Source organism: Mustela lutreola, chromosome 15 (assembly GCF_030435805.1).
Source record: "Mustela lutreola isolate mMusLut2 chromosome 15, mMusLut2.pri, whole genome shotgun sequence".
Classification (NCBI taxonomy): domain Eukaryota; kingdom Metazoa; phylum Chordata; class Mammalia; order Carnivora; family Mustelidae; genus Mustela; species Mustela lutreola.
In genome coordinates this window covers 29,628,909-29,655,243 of record NC_081304.1, presented here as the reverse complement: position 1 = coordinate 29,655,243, position 26,335 = coordinate 29,628,909, and the positions used below count along the sequence as shown (strand labels likewise).

At 34.8% G+C, this 26,335-nt stretch overlaps 1 protein-coding gene across 5 annotated transcripts in view; it reads right to left on the bottom strand.

Annotated features, from left to right (window-relative positions):
- Positions 1–26,335, bottom strand: part of STXBP4 (syntaxin binding protein 4) — a 167,007-nt gene that overhangs the window by 92,657 nt on the left and 48,015 nt on the right. For 4 of the 5 annotated variants that reach the window (XM_059149747.1, XM_059149750.1, XM_059149749.1 and 1 more), the window contains 2 exons: positions 15,351–15,440; positions 11,664–11,729 (listed from right to left, as the gene is read on the bottom strand). In XM_059149747.1, coding sequence (XP_059005730.1) covers positions 11,664–11,729; positions 15,351–15,440 — 156 coding nt within the window. Of the gene's footprint in view, positions 1–9,016; positions 11,317–11,663; positions 11,730–15,350; positions 15,441–26,335 lie in introns of those variants that run through there. The other variant, XM_059149751.1, reaches the window with a different exon arrangement.

Below are 26,335 nucleotides of genomic sequence, written 5' to 3'. Positions count from 1 at the left end.
TGGAAAATTACAAGTACCTTTCTTCAGGAGACACTACCCAATTCAAGCATCATGCATGTATTATCTTAAAGGACTTCCAAATTTATGACAAAAACCACCAAGCTTTGGTCTAGATATTTTTAACTTTAACACCTTTCGAAGAAGACTTTCACCTACATAATGAGTAAAATTGTTTATCATAATGGATGGTGCTCCAGCTATGTTGGATCAAAAATTCAAATTTATTGACATTTTCAAACCAAGAGACTGTCTTGTTGCTTCATTCCACTGTACTATACATGTGGAAAATATCTGTGCAAAGCTTTTTAAGATGACTGTGCTAAAAATATCATGGATACAGTTGTTAACTTGTAGTATATATGTGCAAATTCTATGGCTCTTTACTAAGTTTAGAAGACCATGAATTTAATGATCCTGTGTTCTTTGCTAATGCTCCTTGGCTGAGTTGTGGGAAAAAAGAATTTTTTAAATTAAAGACTTTATTTATTTGACAGAGAGAGACATAGCGAGAGAGGGAACACAAGCAAGGGGAGTGGGAGAGGGAGAAGCAGGCCTCCCGCCGGACAGAGAGCCCGTTGTGGGGCTTGATCCCAGGACCCTGGGATCACGACGCAAGAGGAAGGAAGACACCTAATGACTGAGCCACCCAAGCTCCCCAAGTTGTGGGAAGAGTTTTACAAAGATTTACTGCACTTTTAATTTCAAATCAAAATTTTCTTAAAACAGAAGGAATGCCTGCCTAACATTCAATAATCAAAGACAAAAAAAGTCATTATCACACTGCACATGAATGAGCTAAATTTAAAGCTCTAAGAAAAGGGAAACCTTATTGGTGAAGTTGAACAAGTATAACAATTTATACTGATATTTGAACTTTCAATAATATACATCAATAATAATTATTTTACACATTTTTCTACCATAAATCAATATGCAAGTATCAATTATAGTTATATATATTAGTTACAAAAACTATGAAAAACTGGAGGTATGCTAAGTTGATACAGAAATTTAGAGTTGCTTTCAATGTACACACTACTATGAATTGGATAGTAATGGTATTAAAGAATTAGTGATATACTTAATTTGAAAAGATGCACTTTTGAAATGGTTGTGCTTGAAATATGAAGTCTTTTAGAAAAACAAGGAATAGTTTTATCCTTATGGATACAAATATTAAAAGACAAACATTTTGGTATTCAGTTAGTAGAAAATTTTTAAATATGTTTAGAACATTTGGGTACATGAATCTATTTTTTTCAACTGCAAATCTTATTAAATCTAAACACAGATCCACTATTTCCAATGAAAATTTAGTGTACAAAATACGATATGCTAAGTGACTTCAAAGATACAGTATGAAAAAAGAATGTAAAACTATTTTTAATATTGCATGTTCAACAGTATTTTAGATATATTAGATCAAATATATCTAAAATAATTTCACCTATTTCTTTTTATTGTTTTAAACATGTGCTTACTAGAAAATTAACAATACATAGATGGCTTTCATTATATCTCTATTGGACAGTGTTGGTCTACACTATTACAAAAGTCTCTTCTCTGATCTTCAGTTACTTCCCAACCTACTGTTAATATTCTGAAGTATAGATCTTTTGGGGGCACCTGGATGCTTCAACTCAGATCATGATCTCAGGGTGCTGGGATGGAGCTCTCCATTGGACTCCCTGCTCAGCGGGGAGTTTGCCTCTCCTTCTCCCCCTCTACGCCATTCATGCACATGTGCTCTCTCTAAGAAAATAAATAAAATTTTTAAGAAAAGTACAGATAGTCTTCATTCATCCCTTTATTTATTCATTAAATATTGAGTTCCTACTCTGTGTCAGATATTATTCTAATAATCCGTGAACATATCAAAGATGTGAAACTTACCTCTCATTGATAGACATAAGGATAAAGACATGACAAGCGTGTAACATGTAAGAAAGCAATACCACAAAACTTTACACACAGTAAAGGTTGAAGGTCAGTGGAGGGGATGGTATGGGGAGGGGAAGGGGAGAGTTGTAAGAGATGAGGCTGCTGAGGTAAGAGGAGTGTGGGGATGACAGATCAGGTAGGCTCTTGAAGGCTGTCATATTTACTTGTAGGATTTTGGCTTTAAGTCTGAGATGGAAATCCCTAAAGAGTTCTAACTTAAGCTTTGTATTTAAAAAAAAAATAAAGCTTTCTCCTTTTTTTTTTTTTTTTTACATTTGTGTATTATTTGAGAGAGAGAGAGAGAGAGAGAGAGAGAGAGAGCACCAGCATGAGTCAGGGGGCAGAGAAGAAAAGGAAAGAGAGAAAATCTCAAGCAGACTGCACCAAGCATGGAACCTGACACTGGGCTTGATCCTGGGACCCTGAGATCATGACCTGAGCCAAAATCAAGAGTCGGATACTTAACTGAGCCACCTAGGCACCCCCTGTCTCAAGTTCTAAAAGGATACTCTGGCTGCTGTGTTTAGACTAAACCATATGGTGATGGGGAAAGGTTAAAAGGAGGGTGATTTGGTAGGAAGATGTCATTACAACACAGGCAGCAGATGACAGTGGATTAGACTAGTGATGTAAGTGGTGAGAAAGTGGTAAAATTCTGCAGTTTAAAAAAAAAATAGGGCTAAGAAGCTAGATGCAGAGTATGAAGTAAAGGGGTCAGATTGTAGGTTAATAAGCAACTTGATCATCTTTTCCCCTTGTCAAATATCTTCAGAGGCAGTCTGCTGTCTGAAATCTTGGACTAGTATTCAAGCACCTACATGCTTTGGTCCCAAAATACCCACCCAAATATCACTTTCTAACACTTTTCATCAGTCCACAGCTCCCTTATGTTCCTGGGCCTTTGATGATGAGGATGATGAGGAGGATAAAAGAATATAGATCAAAACTATTATTTTTGAGGAACCTACTATATTCCTAACAGTTTTAACTCTGCACTCTTGATTCCTATGAACAAATTATAACACGGATATCATTATACTTTTAGACATGAAGACACAAACATACTAACAAATTAGTGTACAGTTAGTGTGCAAAAGGCCTATTCTGACTCTCAGGACTTTTTTTTTTTTTTTTTTTTTTTTTTAAAGAGAGGGTTGGGAGAGGGGCAGAGGAAGAGGGTGAAGAGAATCTCAAGCAGACTGCACACCCAGTCCAGAGCCCACCATGGGGCTCAATCTCATGACCTTGAGATCATTAACAGAGAGGAAATCAAGAGTTGGGCACTTAACTGACTGAGCCACCCAGGTGCCCCAAGACGAGACTTTTTCTTTGGCGGCATGATTTGCATGCCACGCCCTCTGTCTGGAATACTCTTTCCTTTCTATGTCTGGCCCAGTTCATGTAGGTGTTATCCCCTCCATAAAAAGTCTCATTATCCTTGCAGCCAGAATTAGATTTTCCTCCTCTAAATCAAATGCTTAAAACAAACCATTCTTTTTTCAGCACCTAATATTTCTTTTTCTATTATTTATAATAATGACCATGATAATTTATATTTGTTGAGTGCTTACTATAAACTGTACACATTTATACTATTTATCTTAATGCTGCTGACAGTTTTGTGAGGGATCCTATTATCAAGCTCATTTTAGAAATGACGAAACTGAGGCTTGAAGAGATGAAGTAGCTTGCTCAAGGTCAAGAGCAAAGAGGGAGGCAGAATCTGGATAAACCTGTGTGGTCTAACTCCAAAGCCCATTATCTCCTATCTTACTCCTCATGCTAATTCACCATTCCTCATAAAAGATTCCTCTTCCTGTTTATTTTTTCATAAATGTTGCATCCTTTCCTATTGAATATTCTTAAGTTCTGATACAGATTTGTCTTAGATAATTTATTCATGATGACCTGACCTTCCTTAATAGAAACTAATCCATTCCAAGAAATAAATACAGGAGGGCCTCAAGTGGAAGAAGTAGGTATTGCAAGGAAAAAAAAAAGTAAAACGAAATTTTTCTTTAGGTTCATTTCTTAATCAGTACTTCATGTAATTACTGTGTCAAGCATGCTTCACATTCTAAAGCTTTTAAGCTCTAAGCATTTAGGAGAAAAGAACATTTTAATTAAATGCAGGAAAAAAACACACCCTCTAATTTGTTCTAAATGTAAAAAAAATGTTCTAAATGTAAAACAAAGATGTAAAATGTCTACTTTCAGGATGCAAAGAAACACTAAAAATGTAAAAAAAAAAAAAAAAAAAAATCCTGGCCATATGAACTGATGCAGGTATCAAAGGTACAGAATTAAAATAGCTAACAAGGCAAACCAACCACAGTACAAAAATACTTAATGAGTCTGAAAACTGGCCAAAAAATAGAGGACTTTGAAACACTTTTTATTTGGAAATAATTTCAAATGTATCCAAGAGTTGCAAGAATTAGTTAGGAATAAATAGTACAAAGAACACCCTCACACCCTTCACCCAGATTTACCTCGTTCACCAGATGCATCCTTTCACTAACACGTTCATGAATGAGAAATAAAGTATTCTTTCTTGTAAGGCACTGATACTTGGAGGCTGCTGAAATTCTGCATATTCTGAATCTCTCTCACATGTAAAGAGACACACGTTCACACATACACATGCATACAGATGTGTATACTTAAACACAACCACACATATACACACACACCACTTTTTTCTTAACCTTGGAGTAAGTTACACACATCATGGCTCTTCACCCCTAAAAACCTAAGTATTTTCCTGAGTATATTCTCACATAACCATAGTATAGTTGTCTAATTGAGGAAATTTAACACTGATTCAATACTTTTACTTAATCTGCCATTTGTATTCCAATTTCATCACTCGACCCAATAATACCGCTTAGAACATTTTTCCATTTCAGGGCAGGATCCAAACTACTATAGTTGGGTCTTGTATTTACTTTCCCTGTTTAAACTCTTTGTTGTTGTTGTTGTTGTTTAGGCTCTTTTAATCTGGGACCTTTTATTGCCTTTCCTCCTTCCTTTTTTAATGACAATGATATTTTTGAAGAATACAATCCTTCTTTCTTTCATACTCCTTGGTGTCTGTCTCTTTCTCTCTCTCACAAACACACACACACACACACACGTACACTCGACTTAAAAAAAAAATTAACGTCTCTCTGATCTTGGGTTTGTCTAATGCTGCCTCATGGCTAGATTCAGGTTATGTGTTCTTAGCCAGACTACTACAGAGGTGATGAGTCCTTTTCAAGGTTCCACATTTGGAGTCACATTCTCCATCTATTCTTCACTGGTACTATCAATTTTTAGCACCAGTCAAGGTGTTGTCTTATCTCACTACTGTATAATTATTATTTTCCCCTAGCAATTAATAAGTAGTTTATAGAAAGCTACTTTAAAAATCATGTAAATATGTAAATACTCTGCTCTTCATCAAAATTTCCCCCTAGATTTAGCATCTGATGACTCCAGCCTGATTCAGTCTATACGAACACAGATGCAAAATGCTGATTTCCCAAATCTGGCAGCTTCTCTGCAGTTACATCAGCACTCAAGAGTCTATAATGAGCAAGAGCTCTCCTTTCTCCCCATTAATTAACTAATTAATCCATTTACTAATGGTACGGACTTATGAATTACTATTTTTTCAATGGTCTGCAATTCATTACTGTATTTAATTATTTTGGTACTCAAGTCCTTCCAGATTTGGCCAGCAGAAGCCCCTTTCAAGATTGTTCCTTGTGACAAAACTCCGTCATTTCGAGTACTTCCTTATTTTCTGGCAAAATGAGATGTTCCAAGTTTGTCTTCTACTTACCCTCCACCAATGCTTAAATTAGTCATTTCTTCAAGGAAACTGGGTTCCTTTAGTAGGGAATGATATCTGGGCACTTAGATATGCTATGTGCTCACTGCTACTATGTTGTCTGCTTCTTGGCTCTTACAGCTGACAGAGCCAGAGAATGGGGGGGAAATATATATATATATATATATATATATATATATATATATCCATCCATGCAAACATACAGATAGATACGTGCACATGTACATTCATATGCACATATACATATATATTTTAGAAATGATGATACTTTAGAAATAATACCTCCAAACTGCAGTCCAACCCTCCAGATTCTTTCATGACTTCCTTCATTCTGTTTTGTATATGTAGGCTTTTTCACTGAGATTCTGGCTCTCAATGACAGTCAATACATTTGCTAAAACCTATGCTACAACCAAAACGGTTTCATAATCGCTTTGCCTATGGGTGCCTGGGTGGCTCTGTCGGTTGAGCATCTGCCTTGACCTCAGGTCATGATCCAGGAGCCCCAGGATCAAGTCCCGCATCAGCTCCACTCATGGGGGGCTGCTTCTCCCTCTGACTCCCATCTTGAGCTCTCTCTCTCTCAAATAAATAAATAAAATCTCTTAAAAAAAAACAAAACCTGCTTTGTCTCTACCACTAAAACAACAAAAAATACTACAAAAGGTTTAAGATTTGTTTGTACTTCTTTTCCAACTCAACCCAACCTGTCAAAGACTGAACACAAATACTGTGTTCATAAGTTACTTGAATTGGTTTTCTTTAGCATGGACATGGTACTCATTTGAAATACAAATGGATTCATTTGTTTTGGTCTGCTTGTACCTTTAAGTTCATTTTCCCTTCCTTATCTTTATTGCTTTTCTTATATTTTTTGAATGTGTTGAATATTAACATGCACCTCAAAGTAAAAATTATATAAAAAGTTATTCTCAGACAGGTGTCAGTCTCTCCCACATCTTATCTACCATCTGTCCACCCACATTGTAGATAACCAGTTTCGTCACTGTCTAATTTATCCTTCCTTTGGTGTCTTTTGTAAAAGATAAGCAGATATATAACTGCTCTTGTTTATTAAATATTGCATAGTATTTATATTCTTTTGAAATTTTTTTTTTTTTTTTTTTTACTCAGTAGTATCTCCTGGAAATCAATCCATATTACTCAAGAGAGATTAAAATAGTTTTCAGTATTTTCTAATCACAAATATTACTGTAATACTGTGCATATCTATTTTATTATTATTAGAGGTATACCTTCAGAGTAAATTCATAGACGCGAGATTGTCAGGTAGAAGAGTAAATAATATGTAGATTTGTTAAAACTACTAGTTCTTCATAGGGGTAACATTTTGCAATCCCAATGAGAATGCCTATTTTGAAATACCCTCATTAACAGAGTACTGTCAAGCTTTGGAATTTTTGCTAATGTGATTGATAAGAAATGGTATTTGCATGGTTTTCTTAAAAAAAAAAAAAAAGAAAAGAAAAACAACCACCAGACAAACCTTTGTTGAAGTAGAATTTACCTAAATTTCAATATAGTAAAATTTACTAATTTTAGGTTTAACCCAAGATCACAAAAGTTTTTTTAAGAATTTAATTATTTTAGTTCTTATGTTTAGATCTATAATCCACTCACAGTTTTTAAGTATGACATAAGGGCTGAGATTCATTTTTTCCCCCAAATATTCCCTTATTCTACCCCCATGTATTATAATGAGCATCTTTTCCCCAGTGAATTGTCTGTGAACCTTTTAGAATACCAAGTGGCTTGGAGCGCCTGGCTGGCTCAGTGGGTTAGGCCGCTGCCTTCGGCTCAGGTCATGATCTCAGGGTCCTGGGATCGAGTCCCGCATTGGGCTCTCTGCTCAGCAGGGAGCCTGCTTCCCTCTCTCTCTCTCTGCCTGCCTCTCTGACTACTTGTGATTTCTCTCTGTCAAATAAATAAATAAAATCTTAAAAAAAAAAAAAACAGAATACCAAGTGGCTTGAAGTGTGGGTCCATTTCCACCAGTGTCAGACTCTGTTAGCTCAGGTTTACAGCCAGGAGGAGCAGTCTGTCTGATTATGTTCATTCTCCAATTCTCTGGCAGTTGCCTACTGTATAACGCCCAGCTTTTTAAAAATTGTTTTCTGTTAGAAGATGTCTTCCACCAGTGTTTCCCTCTGTCATTACCAGAAGATGGAAGTTCTATCACAGTGTAGATTTTAACTGGTATTTCTCTTATTATGAGAAAGATTATCTTTTCATATAATTAAGGGACATTTTTATAATGTTTTTTGGGTGTCTGTTCATGTCTTTTGCCAATTTTTCTACATCATTTTTGGCTTCTCAACTGTTAATACTTCTAACAGGTTATTATTTATGTACATGGATGCAACTGAGTTTTGTATATTAATTTTATATCTTGCTAGCTTGTGAATTTCTCACTGAGTTAGTTTTATCACTGATTGTCTATGGGTTTCTGGATTATTATTATGTCATCTGCAAGCAGATGGTTTTATTTATTTTTTCCTAATTCATATGCCCCTAGTTGTTGTTCTAGTCTAATTGTATTTTCCTTTTTTGTGTGGTTTTATAGGTTTAGAAATCAATGTTACACTAGCTTCAAAAAAAAAAAAAGGAAATTTTCTTTCTTTTTTTTTTTTTTTTTTAAATCCCTTCAGAGGATATTTATATGGTTTTGGGATTGTCAAAGGTTTGGTTAAATTTCTCTGTAAAACTTCTGACCTGATCTTTTTCTAGAAGGTAGTTTCTTGATAACTTTATTTCTTTTATGGAAATTGATCTGTTAAACTTTCCATCTCTACTGAGGTCAGTTTTGGTAAACTGTATTTTCCTACAACAACCTTTTAATAGACGAGTTGATCCCATTCATGTTAACTGAGATAACTATACTGTGTGGTCTCAATTTGATCATATTTTGTTGAAATTACTGTGTGGATATATTACATTTATATGGGTTTATTTTGTGTGTTCCTTTTGCTTTTTATTTATTTTTTTTTTTTTTTTATTTTTTATTTTTATTTTTTTTTTTTTTTAGATTTTTTATTTATTTATTTGACAGAGAGAGATCACAAGCAGGCAGAGAGGCAGGCAGAGAGAGAGAGAGGAGGAAGCAGGCTCCCTGCTGAGCAGAGAGCCCGATGCGGGACTCGATCCCAGGACCCTGAGATCATGACCTGAGCCGAAGGCAGCGGCTCAACCCACTGAGCCACCCAGGCGCCCTCCTTTTGCTTTTTAAAAAATTCCTTTTGGTGGGGCACCTGGGTGGCTCAGTGGGTTAAGCCTCTGCCTTCGGCTCAGGTTATGGTCTCAGGGTCCTGGGATAGAGCCCCACATCGGGTTCTCTGCTCAGCAGGGAGCCTGCTTCCCCCTCTCTCTCTGTCTGCCTCTCTGCCTATTTGTGATCTCTGTCAAATAAATAAATAAAATCTTAAAAAAAATTCTTCTGGTATTTAGGAAGATTTGTCTTTTCATTCTATAGGTTACCTTTGCATTACTACTTTTTTATAGTGCCAGAAATCTCCTCTATTTTTACCTAATTTTTTACTATTTGAAATCAGTTTTAAATGATACCTTTACTTATACAGCAAAGCAGTTATATTTTATTTCCCTCTTTTTTCTCCCCCCTTGTTCCTCTGATTTTTTAAAAAATAAATTGCATCTTTTGATTTTTTTTTGTCTGACATATACTGTTAACATGTTATTCTTTTACCTGCAAACTCACTCTTATTTTGGTCTTTGCTATAAAATAACATCTGTGAGATGCTCACTCTCTGGGGAATTCTGGACAAAGTTATTAGAGTAATTTTTTGACTGGATGAAACATCGTCTCCTAAATTCTTCAGGAAAGTATTCCCTGAATACTGGCACATTCCAAATGGTTTTTCTAGGGTCTTGATATGTGAAAGTCAGGTTGGCTGTATACAGTTTGGTTTACATTTTCTTTCCTTTAGTTTCTTGAAAATATTACTCTCCTATGGCCTTACTTTGCTGTGTTGAGAAGGCTGATGCTGTTAAATTCTATAGCCTTTGTAAGTTGTCTGATTTTTTTCACTTGGAGACACTGTTCATTTTCTGTTCTAACTCTGAAGCCTAGTAAGTTTACTGAATATGTCTTAGAGTTTATCTTTTTAGGTCAGATTACCTAGTACTCACTAATAGGTTTAAGTCTTCTTTTATTTCTGGAATGTTTTCATGGATTATAGTTCTAAATATTAGTCTTACTCAGTTGTTTTATTTCCTCAGGAAACTCTTTTATTTCCTTATTTCAATATCATTTTCCTGCTTATGGTGTTTTGTTGTTGTTGTTGTTTTTGATGCTTTTCATTTGTATAATTTCTTGAACAACTTACAAACTTAGTTTTCATTTCTGATATGCTTTTATCTTTTTCTTCTATTTCTTCCCTAAGTTTTACCAACTTTCATTTTATTTCTTCTTGCATTTTAAAAATATTTCTATTCTTAGTTTTTAAAAAATTTCTGTTTGAGGTGTTTTTCTTTAGTGCCAAATGCTTTGTTTGAGGATATTTAATTGAATTTGGAGTGTTGTGTTAGTTTTCTTTAGCTTTGTGGTTGAATTGTTTTGGAGAGTTTTTGTTAGAAGGAAAGCTTTAATTCATATTGCCTGATTATTCAGTTGTTTTATAATAAGGGGGACAGATTTATTTATTTATTTTTTCTTATTCCATATTTTTTCCCTTGCAGAGAAAAAGTTCTTAGTTCAACAGCATGCTCTTCTGTGCAGTGTCTTCATGGATCATGTTGTTGAAGGTCATGGTGAGGGCAGATGGAAAGGAATGGTATGTCTTGTTTCTCTTTCATTTTTGCAAGATCTTTAATTTTCCCCTCTTATTTCCTTATTGCTTCATCTCCAAAGGATGCTACCCTGTTTCTGTTCATTTGGTTATTCCCAGAAGCAATTATTTTCCAAGGCTGCCACTTCTGGTTGTACACTTTCTCAAGTCCTGAGAACCACTCAATACTGATCTGTGCTTAGACTCTGGCATTCATTGTTGCATATTCTTTTTGGAGGTGATTGTGTTTGTACTTCATCTAGTCGCTTTGTTTTTTCCTGATCTTTGAACAGAGTCACTGAAAGTTTACCACCTCTGTTCTTTGTATCCCAACTTCCATTAGCAGGAAGGCTGCAGGACTTTGTTGAAAATTTTTTACTCTATTTATATGTACTTTGAAGGATGTGGCATTTTACATCACAGTCATATTGAAGGTATGAGTCTTATATGATTTTACTTGCCATGTTGACTTTATGTTTTCTGGGGAGATAATGTTTGGGCAATTCAAAATCAGGTGACTGCCACTGCTCTCTAGCTATGTTCTTTTTATCTTTCTACCCTTATCAATATTTTATTTATTTGTATATCTGTTTTATAATGCCATTGTATTTATTTTATTGCAAGTGACCAAAAATCCTGTGAAGAATGATGTAAAAATAAATTACTTTTTAGTATTAAAAAGTAACAGTAACAAATGGTCTGCCTTGGAGGTTTTCTTTTCTTGTTTTATTTTTTCTGTAATATAGTCAGGTATGAGTAACAGAAGAAAAGAGAAAGGAAAAGAAAAAGAGAAAAAAAAATAGAAAAGCAGTGAGATTGATCATTTGCTTCTGATAACCATGGGTATCTGCTTTTGAAAGCAATTTCTTTGAGCAATAGTAGCAAGACTTCAGCACAGATAGCTCTGAAAGTGATTGCTTTTAAGACTTACGCTATTTTATACTGTAGTATTCACATCTGTAAGGTCCGGGACATATACAGCATCATTGCTGTTTACCCACATTAACAAAAGAATGTGTCCACACACGTGCGCACGCGCACACACCCACCCCCACCCCCCCACACACAAAACATGCACTTACTTGTTTCACATTCTGGAGTTCTTCTGCCAATTGTTTCTTTTGCCTTTCTGATTCAAATAACTTTTCCTATATTTAAAAACCAGTGAATTAATAACAAATTATGAAGTATCAATGAGCCTTATTTCAAAATTTATAAATTCTATAAACATCCAATTGTTACAATCTGAAAATGTAGTTCTTAGTCACTTTTCTGGCTTTCCACATACCATTTAAAAATAATTATCTACAGTATGATTGTGATGTAAATGCATTTTCTGTTACTTTGATTAGTCATTTTGTATAATCTCAAAATCTGAGCTCCAAAATAATTCAGTCAGGATGAAAATGTGTAAATACTAACTAAATTTTGGGCAAAAGCAATCATCACCAAAGAGCTTCCAAACTGAAGAGGATGATTATCACAACTTAGAAGTAAAGGTCTCTTAGCACACTAAAGAGGACATATGAAATTGGACTGGCTACTGTTTTTCTAATTTACCTTGTGCTTGGAAGATTATCCATACAAATGAAGATATGACTAATGTAACCAAAATATAAAATAATAATTCCTGTCATAGAATAAATAATTTCACACATGTAAATTAAATGTTATCTTTGAAATTAAAATGTAAGCACATACCCTAAAATATTCAGCTTTTAAAAAATATATCATAAATAAATCCACATTTTATTGATCTAATCAAAAATACTAAGAGTAATATAAGGACAATTTTACTATAAACTTGAGCAGAAGAATTGCTTGAAGATTAAATTGAGTGGTAAATATTCATGGCAATACTGCAATGTTTATAAGAAGCATTCTGTTTCCTGGTATATTTCAGCTCATTCTTATCTAAGATATGAAATGAAGGTATATGAAGATGAATTTAATATAGCAATCTAATGAATCTGCCACAGACCAGGAGCCAAGAAACTGCTGGCTCTCATGCTTTTATGCTCTAGCAAGTCACCTTCACTCTGTGTCCTAGTTTTTTTGCATCTGTAAATGGAAAATACATCTATTTTCATTCAGCTTTGCAAAGCAGTAGCAATCTTGAACTTTGCAGAAAGGCTTTAAGTTAAATAAAGCCCACAGCACTTTTAAAAAAATCACTCTCGTCCAATAAAAATTAGCCACTGGCATCAAATGATATTGGTTTCATTTTTATTTGAGCCTCAAATCAGGCATGAAGAATAGAGATGTTGCAAGTGATGAGAGAACACCTACGCCCTCTATGAACTTCACGGAACAACCTCTGTTATCTGTGTGTGTGTAAGACAAGTAGAAATACTGAAGGTACACATGTTACCTTGAAGAAGTATTTATGGCTGTGTACACTCTTTTACATGGCAAACCAATTGGTTCTCAGCCAACAGACAGGTTTGTGGGTAAAGGAAATTATAAAATACAGAATATGCTGTATCTGGGATTTCAGGTCCTGTCACATTAGAACATGTTTAGTTACGTGACATAGACTTTAAGTGTGAACCCTGATTTATTTAAGAGCTCTTTAAGGGAGCCCTGTTTAAATGTTACATAAATGCAATTTTAAGTTAAAATTCTAATAATACTGATATTTAAATAAAATTACAATGTATCATTAACAATGATATACATTAAGTAAATGAAAAGATCTGAGAGCCTCCAAAGGTTTTTCTTTTTTTTCTTTTGAGAGGGAGAGACAGAGAATCTTAAGAAGGCTCCACACCAAAATCAAAAGTCCAGTGCTTAACCGACTGAGCCACCCAGGCACCTCTGAAAGTTCTGATGAACCATAAAATTTAATGGCTTATGCAGAGACGGACTATATAAAATGCTGTTTTACCAAGACAGCCATCATTGGCGATGCTTTCAAAGAGAATATGAGGAAATTATTGTCAATTTATTCTTAAAACTAAATTTATGTTTTTTCATTTTTATTCTTAAGTATTATAACCAAAAATGTAGAAGTGGTTTCAAAGTTGTAAAAAAAAGCCTATAAAATATTCCTTTAGTAATGGAATGTTCATACACACTTGGAAGGAACATGAATTGGTAAAGCCTTTTGAAGGGTAACTTAGTAATGTGTATAAAATTTTATGTGTCCATATCCTTTGATAAAACAATTCTACGTTCAGAAATGTATTCAGTTTGTACATTTACAATTGTACAAATTGCCCCAAGATACATTTACAAAGCTATCTATAATGAACTTATTTTTAGTAGAGGAAAACTGGAAGTAGCCTAAATATTCATCATTAAGGAACTGGCTAGGGGTGCCTGGGTGGTTCAGCCCAGGTCATGATCCCAGGGTCCTGGGATCAAGCCCTACATCCATTTTGCTGCTCAGCGGGGAGTCTGCTTGAGGATTCGTTCCCTCTACTGTGCCCCCTCCATGCCCCTCCCATGCATGAGTGCGTGCTCTCTCACTCTCTCTTTAATAAATAAATAAAATCTTAAAAGAAAAAAAAGGAGTTGGCTAGATAACCTAGGACGGAAACACTGATGATAGGAGAACCATTAAGAAGACTTTGGCAGGGGACACCTGGGTGGCTCAGTCAGGTAACCATCTGCCTTTGGCTCAGGTCGTGATCCCAGGGTCCTGGGCCTGAGCCCTAAATCGGGCTTTTCTCCCTCTGCCTGCTGCTCACTCTGCTGGCTCGTCTCTCTCTCTCTCCCTCTGACAAATAAATATATAAAATCCTTAAAAAAAAAAAAAGAAAAGGATTTTGGCAGATCTGCACATATTAACTCGAAAAATAGCCCAAGATATAAGGCCAACAAAGAGAAAAAAGAAATAGGAAGCAAGTTGTAAAAAAGTGTTCAATGTAAAGAGATTTACATAAAAGCTAAAATGCATATATACATTTATTTTTAGAAATATAATTGGCTGTAGAGAGAAAAAAGTCTCCGAAAGGCTATAAACAAGGTGTGTTTAACAATGGCTTCCTCTAGGGGTTGGAATTTTAAAACTAAGGCAGGAAGGAAATTTCTTCCTTTTTTGGGGAGGTGTAAAGATTTTGCTTTAATAAAAATTAAGTAAATAAACAGAGAATTTTACTTATTTCAGAAAATAATTTAAAATAATGGAAAAAAGTATTCCTATAGTGAATTAAGGGCAAATCAAGTAGTTTATATAGCTTTTCTTGAAGACTTGAAAAGTACAATGGATTTCTGTGAAAATTGCAGTATAATTTAAATTTAATATCCTATTAAAAACAGAATGAAAATATATAAAAAAAGAACCAAAATCTTAAAGTATATTTGGGGATGCTGAGTATCTTTTTCTCTTAATCATATTACCTTAATTCCAAATATTATTACCAAAACAAGAGGCCTCTGAAACATGCCGACAAACATGAAAAATGTATTTTCCAGTGAACATTTAAGGATTCAAAATTGTCATGGTTTGCTTGGTTGACTCATCTAATCTTTGTTGGTTTCTCATCTTTGCCACCCACATGAGAGCAAAAAGGTGTGTGAAGTAGCCAGATCCTCAGGTATAAGCAAAACCCACTGTCTACACTGAGTCTTACATGGGTATTGGGAAATAAAAGTAAGTAAAGAAACAAACAAACAAAAAAAGGACCCTTTAAAGGCCTGCTGAATAAATGAATTATAAAATATTTGGTATTAATATGAACATAAATAATATTTGATAATTTATAATAATATTTTTCCGTTTCTTTTTTCTCAACAAAACATAAGGAGGCGAAATTGGAGATTACCTTGAGCATATTCACTTCCTCTAAGGCATCATTTCTTTCACGCTTAAGCCTTTCTATTTCATCTGCCTCTAAGGAATCACAGGGAAGAAGCTGTCAATATTAAAACATAAGAAAAAAGTTATGCATTAGATGCTAATTATGAGAACTAGCATAAAAACCCTTTTTGACGAGTGTTAAGCTTTTGCATTTTAATAACCAAATTTATTTTGTTACTTTGGAGTCATCTGATTAGATGAAAGAGAATGTTAAAGCAATCTGGGGTAACTTGATTTAAGCTTGAGTTTGCACTGCTGTTATTTATAACAGAATCTAGATGATTATAAGGTATACATACTGTGTTGTCACCTTTATGTCATCAATTTTAACAATATAATTTCCTTTAAAGGTCCAAATTCTACGCTTGTGTTTATGATGTCAAAAAGACTTCAGGAGATCGAGAGAGAAACAAACCACAAGAGACTCTTAATCTCACAAAACAAACTGAGGGTTGCTGGGGGGAGAGGGGGTGTAGAGTATGGTTGGGTTATGGACATTGGGGGGGTATGTGCTATGGTGAGTGCTATGAAGTGTAAGCCTGACGATTCACAGACCTGTACCCCTGAGGCAAATAATATACTATATGTTAATAAAAATAATTAATTAAAAATTTTTTAAAAATAATAAAAAAAGACTTTGTGAGTTATCAACATAAACTACTCCCCAAAATATCCACCCCATGTACATGGCATCTGAGGCTAGCAAAACACTGGACATTATCAGCCAAGAGAATTTGTGTGAACCCAGTAAAGGTCACTGATTAATTCCACACCTTGTTTTAACTATATGAAATGCAAAGTTAACAGCCGAGCAGCTTACAAAGATTCAAGCACAGAAACTGTAGACTGAAGGTAATATTAATAATTCAGGCCCAAGTGAACAACCACCACCACAAAATAGCAGAGATGGCAATTCCTCTTCTCTTACTGCTAGCATGATCTGACAGTCAATTATAAGGTAAAAAAAACCAATGACAATCTAATCAGAGATAAAAATCCAAGTCCAATTATAGCCATCTTATATGTATAAATTATAACAGAACAAAAAAAAATGTACAGAAAATATAATTTAAAGGATTATGTGGAGAAAATGATTGCTTTACAAGTATGGGCTTAAGGCAGAGCCTTTCAGACAGGAGAGATGAATGCAGAGTGACAAAAGATAATAAAAATAATTAATGATAGGGGTGCCTGGTGGTTAAGCTTCTGCCTTCGGTTCAGATCATGACCCTGGATCACGACGGGCTCCCTGCTCAGCAGAAAACCTACTCCTCCCTCCTTCTCCGCCCTTCCCACTCTCTCTCTCCACCCCTACTTGTACGTACTCTCACTCTCTCTGATATACAAATAAAATCTTAAAAACAAATTAATGGTATCACATTTATTACAAACTTACTATGTACAGACACACTGTTAAGGGCCACATACATTCAATACTATATCCTTCCTATAACCTTGTCTCCATTTAGCAGAGGAGGAAACAGGCTCAGGTTAGCAACTTATGTAAGGTTTCACAGCTAATAAATGGCCACCCCAAGATTCCCACAGAAGTCTGATGTTAGTCAGATTTTTACTAACTGCCCAAGAGAAATCATGACGGAATAGATACAATAAATGTAGGTTTGATTTCTAAATCCTAGCATAACTGAAGTAAGAGCCATTCCTCAATTTTGGGGGGAGAAATATTTTTCCTGCACACTACTGTTTGCTTTGGTCCTGACAGTTACCTTTGAGTATCTATTTGTTTCACAATTTACGTCTTCACATCATCTTCATCTGTCTCTGTTACTCTACCCTTTCTTGAGTACTCAACACCCACTCCTAGAATTCATTCTTATACTGTTTAGGATTAGTTTTTAAGACATTTTCAAATGTGACAATATTTCCCGAAGTATGTTCTAAAGGATATTAACTAGGTTTGCACAAAAGCCAAACTGAGTGATGGGGACGATGGCAGCGGACCCTGTGGTCAGGTAAATTTGAGAAATGTTAGGATTTAGAAAAAAAATGAACTTCTTTCCTGCAAGGCTTCCAAGATCCATAATAATTTGCTAACGAGCATTTTTAATATCCCCAAAGGAAATAAAATTTAATAACTTGTTGCTTTTCCTCAAGTTATTTGGCCATACCCTTGACCACTACACCTTTATTTATTTAAAGATTTTTGTTTATTTATTTGACAGACAGAGATTACAAGTAGGCATAGAGGCAGGCAGAGAGAGAGGGGGAAGCAGGCTCCCAGGACCCTGAGACCATGACCTGAGCCAAAGACAAAGGCTTAATCACTAAGCCACCCAGGTGTCCCACCTTTATTTATTTTGTGGCACCTCACTTGACTAATGTCTGCAAATACAAAGTGTTCTGGGAAACACTGCTACTCAATATTCAGATAAGCCTATTGTTATCTTGCATGCTACCTAAATGTGAAATAACTCAAAAGTTTAAATAAGAATCTAGATAACAGAGCTAATTTTATATATATATATATATATATATATATATATATATATATATAAATAATTTTTTTTTTTTTACTAAGTGAAATTATAGACAGGGATTTTAGGGATGCGATTAAAAACTTTCGAGCTTAAAACATGGTGGCAAATCATACAGAAAATGGCGCATAGTACCATTTTAGGAGGCAAAACACTAGGCTTCAACAATCACAGAACAAACTATAACTTAAAAACAAACAAAACAATATGTGTTATAATTCTATTGCTATTTTGGGCTAAGCAGTGAAAACTTATAGCCAGAGAACCGGTCATAGATGGTACCTGTGAATTCTGTGAAAAGCCTCTCTGTGCTCAGTCATATGTTAATAAGAGTTTGAATATGCTTCAAATAAGCAAGCAGCAGATGAAATGAATTTTTGCTATTTAATCTCAAAGGATTCAGACAGATAATTGTTTTCTAACCTCCTTCCAGTTCTTGGACTGTTCCCTTACCTTTCTCCATTCCTTTCCTGTCTGGTTCTCCCAGTATCATTTGTGACCCTCAGGTCCTCCAACCTCTGAAACACCCCGTAAATAACACTGTAAATCATTTCTACTCTACTCTGGATAGCTACTATTTTACTGTTCTCATTCTGAAACTCAACTCATCTTCAACAGAACAATAAAGTCTGTTTAAGGTCAATTTTTCCCTCCTAGATGAAAGCCTTCTATTAGAAACCCATTCAATTTCCTCCTTTCCTTAAAGTTTCTGTATATTCCCTTATTTTCTCCTTCCTTTCTCTTGCTCCCTCCTTTAACTTCTTATAATTTGCTTAATAAATCTTTCCTCCTGTCCCCACATTTTGAAAATAATTATGTTCAATGTCAGTAGTTAACCTAACATTTGACAAAATAAATGTACCCCTCCATCAACTTTTCTTCTCTGTTTCATGGAACATTGCTTAAGCCATCTGTCTTTGAAATTTTCTCTTCCCTAGGTTTTTGATATCCCACCATCTCCCCTAACCTTCAGAATATTTAGGCTGTTTCTAATGACTTAATTTTATTTCCACTCCTTAAATGGGAGAGGGGAGGTCCTCCAAAGTTTGTTCCTTTCTCCCTTTTTCTCTATAAGCTCTCCCTGAGTGCTCACATTCACTGCCTCACTTCAACCATCACTCTCCAAATCATTCCCAAACCCCCTTTGTGTCCAATTCCTTACTTCCAATGGCTTTTTGATTATTTACACCTGTCAGCATATTGAATTTACTCTTTAAAATCCAACTACCATCGTCTCCACTTACTTCCCTACTTCTACTGATAGCCAACCCATTATTAATCATCCGAATCAAAACTCTCAGTTATCTTTAACTCATTCTCCCTTGGTTCTTACACCCAAATGCAAGTCTCAATGGTAATACACTTATTATTATATTACATATAATTATATATATAATTATATACATTATATATAAAATGTTATATATATTATTATACCTATTATATATATTATATATAATATTATATACCTGTCTCTCTATTCCTTCCCATTATCCTCAACTTCACCATAGTTTAGTTCTTAATATTCTGTATTTGGAAACAAGTGGGAAGACCCTTTGCCCACTATCCAGGCTACCTACCACCAGTTTCATTCCCTTCCAAGATAACCAACACTATTACAAGATTATCATTTCTAATTACTTTGATCATGTCATAAAATTCTCCCTAATGGCTCTTCATTGGTTACTAGTACAGTTTAACCTTCTATGTGTAATATTTGCCCTTTTAGGCCTAACTCCCTTCACTGATCTGCATGTACTCACTTTAAAAAAAAACAAACTAGATACTCTCTACTTACCATCACATTATATATATACATTTTTATTCATGCTAATTCTCTTAGCACGTTCCATCCACTTCTTAAGCAGATAAAATCCTGTATATCATTTAAAACTCATTCAAATGCCAAGTCTGTTAGGAATCTTCTCTAAATATTTTGACCTCTGTTAGTACTACAGCCTTATCTTGCAATGCTACAGTTTTTTAAACTATAATTATTTGTGTATATGCCTTTCTATACGTAATACCCTTAAGTTCCTTGAGGGACAGGCTTGAGTTTTGTTTTAATAATATACTGGAGCAGCTAACACAATGCCACACGCTGGGGTTGTTCAATGTATATATCTAATGTTTTACAGAGGAGTACATACTGCTACATATAGTGAGAGATGCCTTTTCTATCATGACCCCGGTATAAGTGAAACATTACTCATGCACACACAATTCACTATATTTTCCACTTTATTCTCTCACTTGTTAAAATGGGGGTTGCGATCCACCAAACTGATTTAGCAAGAAACCAAACTGTGAAAAGTCTACTTTAGGGAATTTACAGTGTTCTCTCTGTGATTTTAAGATAATCCCTGTATGATATTTAATTAGGATGGTAAACTCACCATATTATTATGATAGACTCAAGTCTGTGGTTGCTAGGTTTAGAATTCTTCTAAATCTAGGCTCCAACCTTGCTTTTCTGTAGGTAACCTTGCCCCAGCCACAGGTATAGCATGGTGTGAATTTTTAATATAGCAATGATGATTATAATCACAGTAGGATAATTACATTTTTAGAATTAAATGCTGTATTATTCCAAAATGAGCTTTTTGTTTTTGGGGTTTTTTTGTCAGCTAAACAAAAGTAGGACTGACTTAGACTGACCCAGCAATTCTTCCTTCTTGAAACATGGCATCTCAGGAAATCTTACGAGTCAGGTGAAATGATGAACAAAAGAAGCTCATCACGAAAGAGTATCTACTGGGTGATTCTATTTATTAAGACGTTCAAGAACAGGCAAAAGTAATCTACACTCATATAAGTCGGAAGAGCGGTTCCATTGTGAAGATGGGAGTGGTGGCTAACTGGGACAAAGGTGATACAATGGAGTCTTTGGAGTGGGGATTATACACAAGATACTAATAGAAATTCATCACGTCATACACTTGAGATTTTTACACTTCACAGGGTGTCCACTATGCTTCAGCAAAAATATTTTTAAAAAAATAAATTAAAGAGAAGACAAGCCAGAAAAAGAAAACACAAGTAAAAAACAGCCATCCCTAACAGATGGATTACAAAGATTTGACTCTGTTGTTTCTGACAAGATGGTTGAAGGGTAACCATAGTGGAATTTCCCTACTTTCACAGACTGTCAGCGTCCTCAACCACAGATCAATTGATACTTCAGATGGGGCACTATGGTGATTTTTTTCAACAACAACAACAGAAAGTTTAGGAATACTAATACAATATTAAGATATTTTTCATTTGTTTCTGATGAGCTACTTGACAAGCAGTGATTTTTATAGTATTTTTCAAACTGTGGTAGATGGCCCATTAGTGAGTTTTAGGTCCAAATATTTAATGAAATAGAACTGAATATTAAATAACAATGCAATGATGTGGAAAATGGAAGTATTACATTGAGACTTTTGCTTCAGTTATATATATAAGTGTGGTAAAGTAAAAGGTATTCTTATTATGGATTCAAGTGGAAAAAGAAGGGTAACATTTTATGGGGATATCTTCTACATGTTGACAAGCAGAACACAACAAAGGAAACCTTATAAACTGATACAATGACAATTGCGCAACATTTTGATCTGAAGCCACAGACAGGAAATTATTGGCATGCAGAAGACCTTGCACAATTACCACTGCCACTTGGCTTTTGTCATCAAAGTATCACAGACTTAATACACTTTTATCTGCCCTAAAATCACTGGCTCGAAAGGAAGTAAGTTACTAATTCAGAGCACCAGTATTTTTTGCAGCTGCTGAGCAACCTTTGCACACTCACCCAAAGTCCTCTAAATTCCCCGTTTCTCTTATGTTAGTAAGCCACCCAACCTCCACTGTTGCCTTTCCTTATCAAAAGTGGGGACAGGGGGCGCCTGGGTGGCTCAGTGGGTTAAGCCGCTGCCTTCGGCTCAGGTCATGATCTCAGAGTCCTGGGATCGAGTCCCACATCGGGCTCTCTGCTGAGCAGAGAGCCTGCTTCCCTCTCTCTCTCTCTGCCTGCCTCTCCATCTACTTGTGATTTCTCTCTGTCAAATAAATAAATAAAATCTTTAAAAAAAAAAAAAAAGTGGGGACAGTAGCTTTGAGAACTGTTTGGCAGTAAGAAAACAATCCTCTGCTGTCAACATCAGCTAGGAAAATATAGAACACCTTAAAGAGCAGAAGAGAAACAGTGCTCTTACAGGGTCAGTTTTCCTACCTTAAATGCTACTAAATCAGTTCTGATAAATCAGTGCCTCAATTCTAGAAGACTGGGTGATCTCCCAAAGGTTTCCAAATCCCTAGATCACGAGAATTCTCATTCTCAATGATATGAACTCTGATTTATTGCTCCTGTGATGGCAAAATGGGATAGCCATTTTGGAAGAAGGTTTGATGGTTTCTTATAAAACTAAACGTCTTCTTACTATATGAAGAAGCAATTGGGCTCCTTGATATCTACCCAAAGGAGTTGAAAACGTACGTTCACACAAAACCTGCAAATGGATGTTTATAGTAGCTTTATTTACAATTTGCCAAAACTTGAAGGCAAACAAACGTCCTTCAATAGGTAAATGGATAAACTGCGGTACATTCAGATAATGAAATATTAATCAGCAAAGAAAAGACATGAAAAGATACAAAGGAACCTTAAATGCATTTTACTAAGTGGAAAGCCAATCTGAAAAGGCTACATACTGTATGACATTATAGAAAGGGCAAACTATGAAGACAGTAAGAGGATCAGTGATTGCCGGGGTGAGGGGTGCAGGTGTGGAGAGATGAACAGGCAGCGCACAGGAGTAAAAATCAGAGTGGTAAAAATACTACCTATGGGGGCGCCTGGGTGGCTCAGTGGATTAAGCCTCTGCCTTTGGCTCAGGTCATGGTCTCAGGGTCCTGGGATCGAGCCCCACTTCGGGATTTCTGCTCAGCAGGGAGCCTGCTTCCCTCTCTCTCTGCCTGCCTCTCTGCCTATTTGTGATCTCTGTCAAATAAATAAATAAAATCTTAAAAAAAAATACTACGTATGATATCATAATGATGGATACATGTCATTTTATATTTGTTCAAACTCACATAGAATGTACAGCACCCAGAGTGAACCATAATCTAAACTATGAACTCCAGGTGATAATGATATGTCAATGCAGGTTCATCAACTGTAACATTGTACCACAATCTGGTGCAGGGTGTTGATAATGAAGGGGGCTATACCTGTGTTGGGGCCGAGGGCAGGTAGGAAATCTCCCTACCTTTCCCTCAGTTTTGCTGTGAACCTAAAAATGCTCTAAAAAATGAAGTCTTAAAAACAAAAAAAAGACACCATTTATTATAAAGGCAAGAAAGTGAAAGGTAACTAGAAACATAACAAAAGATTAATAAAGCTCATATTGGGAAAAATATATCAGATGTATTATTTGCTATTCAAGAAGATAAAATTAAGAAGTCAAAACATGCTTGCAGGTAGGAAGACTTAGATTTATAAAAATGTTGTTTCTTTCCAAAATAATGTAGAAATTTAGTATAGTAAGGTTTTTGCTAGAATTTATTTGGACAAGAAAAAAGATTAGCCAAAGCAATATTTAAAAGGAAGAACAAAGTGGAAGAATGCATTATTAGATATCAATATGTATCTTTTTATTATTTTTTATTATGTTATGTTAGTAACCATATAGTATGTCAGTACAAAAGAATCTAAAAATGCCCATGGAAATATGGAAATCTTGTAAATGGCAGAGCTGGACTGCAATAATTCATCCCCTGAAATATGATTATATTTTAAAAGTTACCTTTATGAAAATAATTGATGAAAATTTATATATTTGTATTTTTGATTGTGTACCAATAAGGCAGAATTACTACTCAATTCAGAAGAAAATTTTAATGTCAGAGCTTATGAATACAGTAAATTAAAACAAATACATTTTAATTATCTAAATTTTTACAACAGAATATGATCAATGACTGATTTTTTTCAATGACTGATTTTTAAGTATACCACATTTTTAAATATTTATTTATATTTATTTATAACTTCAGTATACTATATTCCTGAAATTATATCAAGATAATATTCTAGGGGTAACATAGAATAAAAATAAAAGCAAGAAAAAAGGAAAGATGATAAATTTCTCAGAAGAATTCATGAATGAATTTTCTTTTAAATAAAATGATTATGAGTACCAAAAACTATAGTAGTTAGATTCCATTAGATACATTTAGAGGGTTATATAACAGTTTTTTTTTTTTAAAGAGAAATATTTATAGTCATGGGAAACCAAAACACCAACAAAAAGAGAAGTGGTATCACTTTATGATTAGATTGAGTTGATTTTAAGGCAGGAAACATCCTAGAGATGAAGAGATTCAATGTCCTGTCAGGATATAACAATTCTAAAATCATAATATACCTATAATACAGCCTAGGATATGGAAAGTAAAAAATTAGCAGAACTAAGGGAAACTTTAAAATGAAATGCCTCTTGCTCAATAACTGATAATAAAAGAAGATAAGAAATGAAAAAGGAAATATAAAATTTGGGAGAAAACAAAAAGGGGAACAGAAAATTTGAATGACATGATTAACAACCTTGACCTAATTTATATACAGGGAACACTAACACTATACTCACTTTAGGGCAGAACAGACTGCTTTTCAAAAGATGGGAAATAGTCTATAAAATTGACTATATGCTGAATATATGGTCAAAGGATTAATACCATGGAGAATGTGCTTCTGACTTCAGTGAAGGACACTAGAAATCAGCAACCGGAAGGGAACTATATTACTAGAAAATGTCTAAAACAGTTCAAAATAAGAGTCAAAGAAGCAATGACAATAGAAATATTACATACTGAATGATAATTCAAATATGATCTATAGAAATCTGTGGCTGTGATAACTTTGTAAAAATTGTGTAGTACCGTCTATGAGATAAAAAGGAGTTTCACAAAAATAATCAAACCTAAAAAAATTCCGTTATTTTTTTATCTTCTTATTTCTTTATTTTTTTTTAAAAAGATTTTACTTATTTATTTGAAATACAGAAATCACAAGTAGGCAGAGAGGCAGGCAGAGAGAGAGAGAGGAGGAAGCAGGCTCCTCGCAGAGCAGAGAGCCTGATGCGGGGATCGATCCCAGGACCCTGGGATCACAACCTGAGCTGAAGGCAGAGGCTCCAACCCAGGCAACCCCTGTGTTATTTTTTTAAACAAATTTTAGTATCTTGATGAAAGGGAACATTTTCTAGGAAAATCTCCATTAACAGAATTATTCAGGAAAAGGACAAAAACTTGAATAAAATAATCCTAGAAGACATTTAAAAAATAGGAACTATCTCCTCTTCCAAAAAGACCTAGGCCTAGACCATCTGGCATATGAAACACTTTCAAACCTTAAAGGAAGAGATAAAGTTTCTATTATGTAAGCTCTTGCAGAAAAACAGAAATGGCATAAATTTATTTACAAATTTAAAAATGTTTAAGTAATTTTTAAGTAGATATATTATAAACCTTATTTATTAAATAAGGTAATGCTAGCTTCTTTTAAAAAATTAAAAATATAAAATGGCTCAAATATCATGAAAAAGTTTTTTGGTCACTTTTGTAGCTCCTATTACAACAGTAAATCTGAAAAAAGGTAAAATTTTGTGGGAGAGACAAAAATGTAATTAACTTAAAATGACTACCTAGAAGAGGAGCCTGAGTGGCTCAGTGGGTTAAGCCTCTGTCCCTCTGCCTTCGGCTCAGGTCATGACCCCAGGGTCCTGGGACCAAGCCCCACATTGGGCTCCCGGCTCAGCGGGAAGCCGGCTTCTCCGTCTGCCTTTGCCTGCCTCTCTGCCTGCTTGTGTGCTCTTTCCCTCTCTCTCTCTGACAAATAAATAAATAAAATCTAAAAAAAAAAAAAAAAAAAAAGAAAGAAAGAAAGAAAGAGAGAATATATAATTGCTAAAAAAATCCCATTTCCAATAGCAATAAAACTATAACATACCTATTCAGACTAACAAGAAATATTTAAGACAATATGAAGCAAGATACAATTTTCTCTTTCCAAAATATCAACAAACACCTAAATGAATGGGGAAAATAAACCATGTTAATCTCTCCCGAACTACTCTCTAAATACAATGCAATTCCAATTTTAAAAAGTCCCGATTAAATTTTTATTACCACAGCAAAAATGATTCTAAAGACCAACTAGAAGATCAAAGCCAAGAAGTTAAAAAGAAAAAAATCAAGGACTTAGCCTACCACATAGCAACAAACCTAGAAATAAATGCCTAGAATAATTAAAATAGTAATGTACTGGCAGAGAGAAATCATCAATGGAACAGAGCAGTGAGTCTAGAACAGATCTGTGTAATAGAGATTTAGTATAGGATAAAGTCTATATTTCAAATAAGTGGCAAAAATGAAGAAGGACAGTTACTAAGTAAATGATGGTGGAACAAGG